Here is a 9043-nt window from a genome sequence, read left to right on the forward strand (position 1 = left end):
CGTAGATTAGCAAAGCGATCCGGAAGCTCCTGTTGCTGAGCCCTGTGGAGAGAGGAAGAGCGGAAGGAGCCTCCTGGGCTCTGCCTTACCGGGAAAACCAGCCTGGTGCCCCCACATACCTGGATCCAGCAGCTTTTTCCCGTTCAGAAACCTCTCCAGCCCCCCGGGCCTGTAGCGACGGCATTCCTGTTACTGGCCTGGCTTACACGATGGGGCCTCCCCCTGTGAATCTCCTCCCCTCTCCCGCCGCGTGGACCTCCAAGTGGTGGCTGGACACGGCTCGCCCACCTCCCCCTGTAGACACTCCCCGCCCTTGCCCAACAGGTCCTCTGTCCACCCGTTGTCCCCCTGCCCCCATTCTGCCAGGCCAGGGACGGGCCCTGTGCAGGGTCGCTGGAGAGCCCCGGGAGCAGGGGTTGGAGAGCATTTGCAGTCTGTCCAAGTGTGTGGCAGTGTATACATGCGTGTGCGTGTCAGGCTGTGGAGGTGACCGTCAACCTCCATGCCTCCCGGGCTGCAAGCCCCCAGAGTGGAACCTCAAAGAGGTCCGGCTACTCACTGAGATCTGTCCTCAGGGACTGGGGAGTCCTAGGGTGCCCACCAGCTGCCCTAACCAAAGCTGGGGGAGAGGCCAGGCCATCTGCCTGAGGCAACCCTGAGTGGGCACTGAGCTGTCCACCCTCTGTCTGCCTGCAGCGGAGCCCATGTTCTGGGAGATCACAAGGCTGAGGAAGGAGATGTCGCTGGCCAAGCTTGGCTTCTTCCCCCAGGAGGCCTAGGTCATGGCCCAGGCCTGGAGGGGGGCTCTGAGCTGGAGCCAACACCTGCCCCAGGAGAGACAGACAGACGGGGTCCTAGAGCCAGCCCTGAGCCAGAAGCTGAACAGAGGGACAAATGGCCAGGCCATGGAGGCAGCACTGAGCCAGCAGCAAATGTCCATCCCAGGACAGGACCTCAGGAGGTGACCTCTCGCCCCTCGTAGTACTACAGCCACCAGGAGACTTTCAAGAAAGCACCAAAGACCAAGGAGCTGGGAGCCGTACAAAGGGCCTCAGCCCTTGGGAGGGCACCCCTGGGACAGCCAGCACCCCCTCCCCAGTCCTAGGAGCTGCTGCCTGCAGGTGCCTCACTGGCGAGATCTCCAGGGTATCTCCGCACCCCCTCCACACTTTCCTAAGCCCTGGGCACCAGCACCCCCTTGTGGCCATCCTTCACCTCGTTCCCAGGTGGGCCTGCTGTGCCCAAGGGCCAGAGAGCTAGGAGGAGCGGACGGGGCGCACGGGGGCCTCGCTGGCTGTCTTCCACTCCATCCTGTATGTGCCTGACAGTGATCCCAAAACATTCTTAAGATGTATCAGGGGCCCTCCTCCCGCCCGCCCGCTCGGCCTTCCTCCTTCCCGCCAGCTGAGCCCAATGCTGCAAGGAGCCTTCGCCCCCACCACTGCTGGGAGGATTGGGGCACTTTCCTCCCAAAGTAAAACACAGACAGGCCTCAGGATGCCCGGGCCTGTTTTCAGCTGTGGATGGCCATTCCGACGATGGAGGCTGAGATCGCCCAGCCCGGTACACAGGACTGGGGTGGGGCAGGCAGGACCCGGGCCCTTCCTCCCCCCTCACAGCCTACTCAGTACCGGGGTCCAACCTGGACACATCCCTCACCACGTCCGATTTCCTCCTCTGAATGGAATGTAACGCGATCTCTATTTAATAAAGGACGGCTTTGTTGGTAGAGGCCAGGCAGCCACGCGCCTTCACTCCTGCGCCCTGGGGCTTGGGCCAAGTCTTGGGCATCTGAAGGAATGAAACAAAATCCTTTCCTTGCCCGCCCTCGTGCTTGGGATTAAACCCAAATCCTGAAGGGATTGCTGGAGGGAGCACCAACCGAGTCCTCCCCAGTGTTCCTGGGGCAGTAGGTGATTGGGGGATGAGCCCGGCTCCCTCTCCCGAGAAGTGGTTTGCTGTCAGGAGAACGGGGGCTCTGTCGCTGCCTCACAGGGGATCTTGGGCAGATCCCCTTGCCATCTCCCTGCCAAGTGTCACGGAAGCCTGGAGCTCAGAGTCAGAGCATCAAGGCTGCCTGGTGCGTGCGTGCGTGCAGGGCAAGGCAGGATTGATTGGTGATGTCTGCCAGCAGCACAGCAAGGCCTGGGGTAGCTCTGGTTTTCCCCGCCCTGGTCAAGGGACAGTAGTCAGAGGTGGAAGAAGGTGGAGTCACCCGGTCCTCTGAGAACCCAGGGTAGGCCTTGAGAGGTGCCTTGTGGGGCCTGATCCCCTCCCCACAAGTAGGGATGTGGGCCCAGGCCAGTTGGTGTCCTTCCTTGTGGGGGTGGGGCGTAGCAGCTTCTGGGTCAGTATTTACTGGGGCTGGTGATCCCTCGAGGGGACTTCTCTGTTGGCCTGAGACCTTGGGGCCACTCAGCTGGTAGGTCGAGGCCCCCCCACCCTATCGCTCTCTCCAGCCAGTAGCCTTTTCCCTCTTGCTCTCCCGCCTCCAAGACTCTCCCTCTCTTCCCAGCCCTCCCCGCTACTCCACTTGTGATTTGAATCCCTTCTGTCTCCCCAGCCCCCTCGGATGTTCACGGGTTAGGCCTCCTGTCACAGATGTTCATTCATTCACTCAACAAACGCTGGGCAACTCATATGCCAGACACTTCTGGTGCAGGGGGTACCTCGCTTGAGCTGAGACTCTCACGGGGAGACTGGCAATAAAAACAATGCACGGGTGACATCCACGGTGTCAGATGGAGGAAGGAAAACAAGGAAGGCGATGGAGGATGTCAGGGAAGGGTGTATCCTGCCTCATTATATGGGGTCACCTATGTCCTCTCCTGCATACCAGTCTCTTTCTGTCCTGGGTCAATCCTGGGTCAGCCAGGGGACAAGCGAGGATGAAGGTCTGGGCCCTGGAGCTGCCCGTTCCTGCCCTGAGCTTCTGTGCTCCCGGTCCAGCCACACCCAGCGCCAAGGAGACACCAGGCAACAGTTCAGGCAACCTGGCAGAGAATCCCCACGGCCAGATGTGCTCAGCCTGACCCTGGCAGGTGAGCAAACAGTAGCGGAGATGCCTGGGGGGTGCCTGTGACCCTTACACTCTGGCGTCAGTGTCTCCCAACAATACATAATAGCTGAGCACTTACTGTGTCCCGGGGCTAGTTCCAGACCCTTTAAGTGAACGAATTCACTTCATCCTCAGGACAACCCTATGAGGTACTGTTTTCCTCATTTTGCAGATGAATTGACTGAGCCACCACGAGGTCATACAGGAAATGGTGGCCCCAGAATGGGAATAAATGAGCCCAGCTCCAGAGCCCACGGTATTCGCCAGCTTCCTAGATGCTTTATACTCACCACCTGTCACATCCCAGATGCTGCATTAGGTCCTTCCCTGTTTTTCAGGGATGTAGAAACAGGCTCAGGCAGTGGCGGAGCAGAATTTTAATCTAGGTTTGTTTCTCACCTTTACCTCGTGAGGGGTGCCCTCACCCCTGCTCTGCAGGCTTCTGGGAGTGGGTATGGGGTGAGCTCAGGGCTTTGGCTTTTGGAGTTGGGGGGCGGGGAAGGTTAGCTCACATCAGCCACACGGGAGTTGCTCCTCTTAAGTGAATTTTCTAGATAACCCACTCAGGTCTCTCTAAGTAGTGCCGCACAGGTGGCCACCTCTTACAAGCCAGCACCAACCACAGTCTCCAAGCCTGAGCCCAGCCCCACCCTGGCCTCACATGTTGCGCTGCTGTGTCACGTTTTACCATCTGCCAAGCCTGTACCGATTTGGTCCTGTCAGGGTTGTGTACCCGGGCAAGTCACTCCTCTCTGGGCTTCAGTTTTCTCATCTTTGACTTGGGAATATCAGACTAAATGACCTTTGCAGCCCCACTCTTTCCCTTTTTTTTTTTTCCATTTATTCTATTGTGGTGAAAACCCACACAGTTGACCATCTTAGCAATTTTTCATCGTATAGTTCAGTAATGTTAAGTATATTTGCATTGTTGTGAAACAGATCTCCAGCACTATTTTTTTTTTTTTTTGCGGTACGCGGGCCTCTCACTGTTGTGGCCTCTCCCGTTGCGGAGCACAGGCTCAGGACGCGCAGGCTCGGTGGCCACGGCTCACGGGCCCAGCCGCTCCGCGGCATGTGGGATCTTCCCGGACCGGGGCACGAACCCACGTCCCCTGCATCGGCAGGCGGACTCTCAACCACTGCGCCACCAGCACTATTTTATCTTGCAAATCTTAAACTGTGTACCCATTAAACAAATCCCCTCCCCCATCCCTGGCCACCACCATTCTATAACTGCTTTAGAGATTTTATATAAGTGAAGTCATGCAGTATTTGTCTTTTTATGACTGGCTTATTTTATTTAGCATAATGTCCTCAAGGTTCATCTGTTTTGTAGCCTGAGACAGGATTTCCTTCCTTTTTAACGCTGAATAATATTCCATTGTGTTCATAGACCACGTTTTGTTTATCCACCGTCTGTTGATGGACATCTGGGTTGCTTCTACCTCTTGGCTATTGTGAATAATGCTGCTGTGAACATGGAAGTACAGATATCTGTTTGAGACACTGCTTTCACTTCTTTTGGATATTTAGAGGTGGGATTCCTGGATGATATAGTAGCAGCTCTTTTTTTAAAAAAAAAATTTATTTATTTATTTGTGGCTGCATCGGGTCTTCGTTGCTCTACGCGGGCTTTTCTCTAGTTGCGGTGAGCGGCGGCTACTCTTCGTTGCGGTGTGCGGGCTTCTCATTGCGGTGGCTTCTCTCGTTGTGGAGCACGGGCTCTAGGTGCGTGGGCTTCAGTAGTTGTGGCATGTGGGCTCGGTAGTTGTGGCTCGCGGGCTCTAGAGCGCAGGCTTAGTAGTTGTGGTGCACAGGCTTAGTTGCTCCGTGCCATGTGGGATCTTCCCTGACCAGGGCTCGAACCCGTGTCCCCTGCATTGGCAGGTGGATTCTTAACCACTGCGCCAGCAGGGCAGCCCCCATATGGTAGTTCTATTTTTAATTTTCTGAGGAAACTTCATACTGTCTTCCGTAGCAGATGCACCATTTTACAATGCCACCAATAGTGTACAAGGGTTCCAATATCCTTGCTAACACTTGTTTCACTGGTGTTTTTTGATAATAGCCATCCTAATGGCTGTGTGATATCTTATTGGTTTTTTTTAATTACGTATAGTTGAATTCCAATGTTGTGTTAATTACTGCTGTACAGCAAAGTGACTCATTTATGCATATATACACATTCTTGTTCATATTCTTTCCCATTATGGTTTATCACAGGATATGGAATATATTCAATAGTTCTCTGTGCTGTACAGTAGGACCTTATCCTACTGTTGTTTATGCGTTCTATATATACCAGTTTGCATCTACTAATCCCATACTTTTCCACTCCTACCCTCTCCCACCCCTCGGCAACCACCAATCTATTCTCTATGTCCCTGACTTTGTTTCTGTTTTGTAGGTAGGTTCATTTGTGTCATATTTTAGATTCCGCATATAAGTGATATCATATGGTATTTGTCTTTGCCTTTCTTACTTCATTTAGCATGATAATTGCAAGTTGCATCCATGTTGCTGCAAATGGCAGTATTTCCTTCTTTTTTATGGCTGATTAGTATTCCGTTGTCTATATGTACCACATCTTCTTTACCCATTCATCTGCCAATGGACATTTAGGTTGTTTCCATGTCTTAGCTATTGTGAATAGTGCTGCTATGAACATAGGGGTGCATGTATCTTTTTTTTCTTTTGTATAAAACACAGTCCCTACCATTTATTTATTTATTTATTTTTATAAATTTACTTATTTTATTTTATTTATTTTTGGCTGCTTTGGGTCTTTGTTGCTGCGTGCGGGCTTTCTCTAGTTGCAGTGAGCGGGAGCTACTCTTCATTGTGGTACACGGGCTTCTTATTGCAGTGGCTTCCCTTGTTGCAGAGCACAGGCTCTAGGCACGTGGGCTTCAGTAGTTGTGGCTGCGGGCTCTAGAGCACAGGGTTAGTAGTTGTGGCGCACAGGCTTCGTTGCTCCACTGCATGTGGGATCTTCCCGGACCAGGGATCAAACCCGTGTCCCCTGCATTGGCAGGCGGATTCTTAACCACTGCACCACCAAGGAAGTCCCACATGTATCTTTTTAAATTATAGTTTTGTCTGGATATATGCCCAGGAGTGGGATTGCTGGATCATATGGTAATTCTATTTTTAGTTTTCTGAGGAATCTCCATACTGTTTTCCACAGTGGCTGCACCAACTTAAATTCCCACCAACAGTGTAGGGGTGTTCCCTTTTCTCCACACCCTCTCCAGGGTTTGTTATTTGTAGACTTTTTTTTTTGGTAGACTTTTTAATGATGGCCATTCTGACTGGTGTGAGGTGGTACCTCATTGTAGTTTTTTGTTTTGTTTTGTTTTGTTTTTTAAATTAATTAATTTATTTTTGGCTGTGTTGGGTCTTCGTTGCTGCGCGCGGGCTTTCTCTAGTTGTGGCGAGTGGGGGGCTACTCTTCTTGCAGTGCACAGACTTCTCATTCCGGTGGCTTCTCTTGCTGTGCAGCACGGGCTCTAGGCGCACGGGCCTCAGTAGTTGTAGCATGTGGGCTCAGTAGTTGTGGCTCGGGGGCTCTAGAGCACAGGCTCAGTAGTTGTGGCGCACGGGCTTAGTTGCTCCATGGCATGTGGGATCCTCCCAGACCAGGGCTCGAACACGTGTCCCCTGCATTGACAGGCGGATTCTTAACCACTGGGCCACCGGGGAAGCCCCCTTCATTGTAGTTTTGATTTGCATTCCTCTGAGATTAGTGATGTTGAGCATCTTTTCATATGCCAATTGGCCATTTGTACACAGCCTCTTTATTTTTTACTACGGGGTATTCTAAGGAGCTCTACTGTTCCATCATGGTGATGCCTCCAGGGAGAGCCTTTCATGGCTGCTAGGGCTCTTGAATAATGAATAATAACTCTTCACTGAGTAGTTGTGTCTAGGGCCTAATAACCAAGCTCGAAAAGTGGTGAGCTTTAACTCAAAGCCAAATCGCAAAGCTCTGACTTGGGTCCCCTTTGCGTGTCTGCTGGAGAACAAACGCCTCGGCTTTGTGACTGCTCTTTTTGGTAGGCGCAGAGTTTTTCGGAAATTTGCCCGACCGGGCCACCGTCGCCCCTACGCGGCCTACACAAACATCATTTGACCCCAGGACAGTGGCTGGTGGCACCGTAGGGGTGTGGAGACTTCAGTGTGTCCAAGAGGCTGTGTAGCAGCTCGTGGAGAAGCCCAGCAGGGGCTGGGACAGGGGCTCTCTTCAAACCTCATGTGCCCCCCCCCCCAAAATATGCTCCAGCTGGCCAGACCCTCCCTTGCCTTTTGTATACTTCCCCCTCCCCCTGCCTAAACCCTGACAGTGGCCCCTTGGCAGCTCAGGAATGTCAAGTAGTCCCTCTCTCTTCCCAAGTAGCCTGAGGGGCCTGCTGCCCTGATGGGGGTTTGGAGACAATGGAATCCCTAGTTTCCCCAGGGCCCCTGACTCCAGGAAAGTTGCCAGCTCCACTGGTTTGAAGCCCAGAGAGGCTATGGAAGTCCCTAAGGCCTGCAGAGAAATGTGGGAAGCTGCTGGTTGGGCTCTGGGGAGGAGACATAGTTTGGGCTTTTAGCCACTCAACTCCAGGTGGCAGGAGGGTTCAGCCATCTCTCTCCCCCTGTTGGGATGAAGTAGCTGGAGGCAATGGCCTAGCCCTGAGCCCTGTCCTTGCTTTACCTCCAAGGGGATCCTATGAGGGCCTTCATCTGCCTCATCCCTCTGGGGGCAGCTGGGGCAAGTGAAGGTTCTAACCCACTTAATTCCCCGCTACCTCACATGAGCTGACACCAGGCTCGGGCCCAGGGAACGTGTCAGGTGTCAGCAACTGACCACTGATGGCTGCTGAAGACAGGGTGAGGGCCACGCCTCCTCCATCCTTGTGCCCATGTGTGAACGTGGTGGGGGCAGGGGCATCTGCCGTCACCTCCAGCCTTAGCTGCCAACCACATTCCTCTATCCCCACGCATGCTCAGGGAGGGGGCTCGAGGATGCCTCAGTGGAGAGGGCTCAGGCCGCCTATGGCTGTGCTGGCAACAAGGCCTTACTGGTTGTCCTGGCAACCGAATGCAGGTGCTCCTGGTACCAAGGAGAACCCACACGACCCCTCAAACCCTTCTTTGGATCCTGCCCAACCTGTCTCACAAACGTTAGTGACAATGATTTCCTAAAAAGTGTTAAACGAAAATAAAATTTTAGCACATCAGAGAACTGTACTTAGGGTTCTCAGAGTGTGTTCCCCAAACCAGGACATCCGCATCACCACATCAGCATCACCTGGGAACTTGTTAAAACACGATTCTCTGCCCCCAGAGCAGACCTGCTGAGCCCCACTCCGGGATGAGCCCAGCAGTCAGTGTCTTGACAGACCCTCTGATGATTCTGACGTGCACTCAAGTTTGACACTTCCTGCCCTGTAGCATAACCTTAGCCTGATTTCATTCGGTGTTAGGTGTGAATTCTTAACTTTTAGGAACACGTACCTTTGTCTCAAAAAAACTACAAAGTGTAGGGCAGCAGCCTACACTCTCAGAAGGAATTTAAGTAAAAAGTAGGCAAGGGTACCGTACCGAGCAAGCCAGCCAGTAGAGCAACCACAGCCGGTGAATGACAGCACCCCACTCCCCACTCTGGCGCCCCTGCTCCCCTTCTGCCCCAACGGCCATCCCGAGGCATCACCGACCCTGCAGCTCCAAAGGCAGGAAGCCCACCGACTTCCATAGATGGTCAGGGGCGGGGGGAGGGCGGTCAGGCCAGTAACCTCAGCCCCGATAGAGGGGCCTGGCTGAGCCGATTCTGGGGACCCATGGTGTGAGAGCTGTTTATGGTCACCCCTAGGTAGTGTCCCCACCTCTGGGCGCTCAGGGTTTAACCTTCTAGGAGGCGCGGCGGGAAGCCCATTCTTCGCAGACTCTTGTTCTGGGCCCCACTGGGCGCGGACCGGACCCCCGAGGGCGGGGCGGAGGCCG

General features: G+C 53.7%; 1 protein-coding gene across 2 annotated transcripts in view; it reads left to right on the plus strand.

The window, feature by feature from the left end:
- Window positions 1–1731, plus strand: part of RAB3IL1 (RAB3A interacting protein like 1) — a 20765-nt gene extending 19034 nt beyond the window's left edge. For both annotated transcript variants that reach the window (XM_024749494.1, XM_024749495.1), the window contains exon 11: window positions 697–1731. In XM_024749494.1, coding sequence (XP_024605262.1) covers window positions 697–779 — 83 coding nt within the window. In that variant the 3' untranslated portion in view covers window positions 780–1731. The remainder of the gene's footprint in view (window positions 1–696) is intronic.
- Window positions 1732–9043: the final 7312 nt, after the last annotated feature.

This window comes from Neophocaena asiaeorientalis, unplaced genomic scaffold, assembly GCF_003031525.2.
Source record: "Neophocaena asiaeorientalis asiaeorientalis breed wild unplaced genomic scaffold, Neophocaena_asiaeorientalis_V1.1 scaffold43, whole genome shotgun sequence".
Taxonomy (NCBI): domain Eukaryota; kingdom Metazoa; phylum Chordata; class Mammalia; order Artiodactyla; family Phocoenidae; genus Neophocaena; species Neophocaena asiaeorientalis.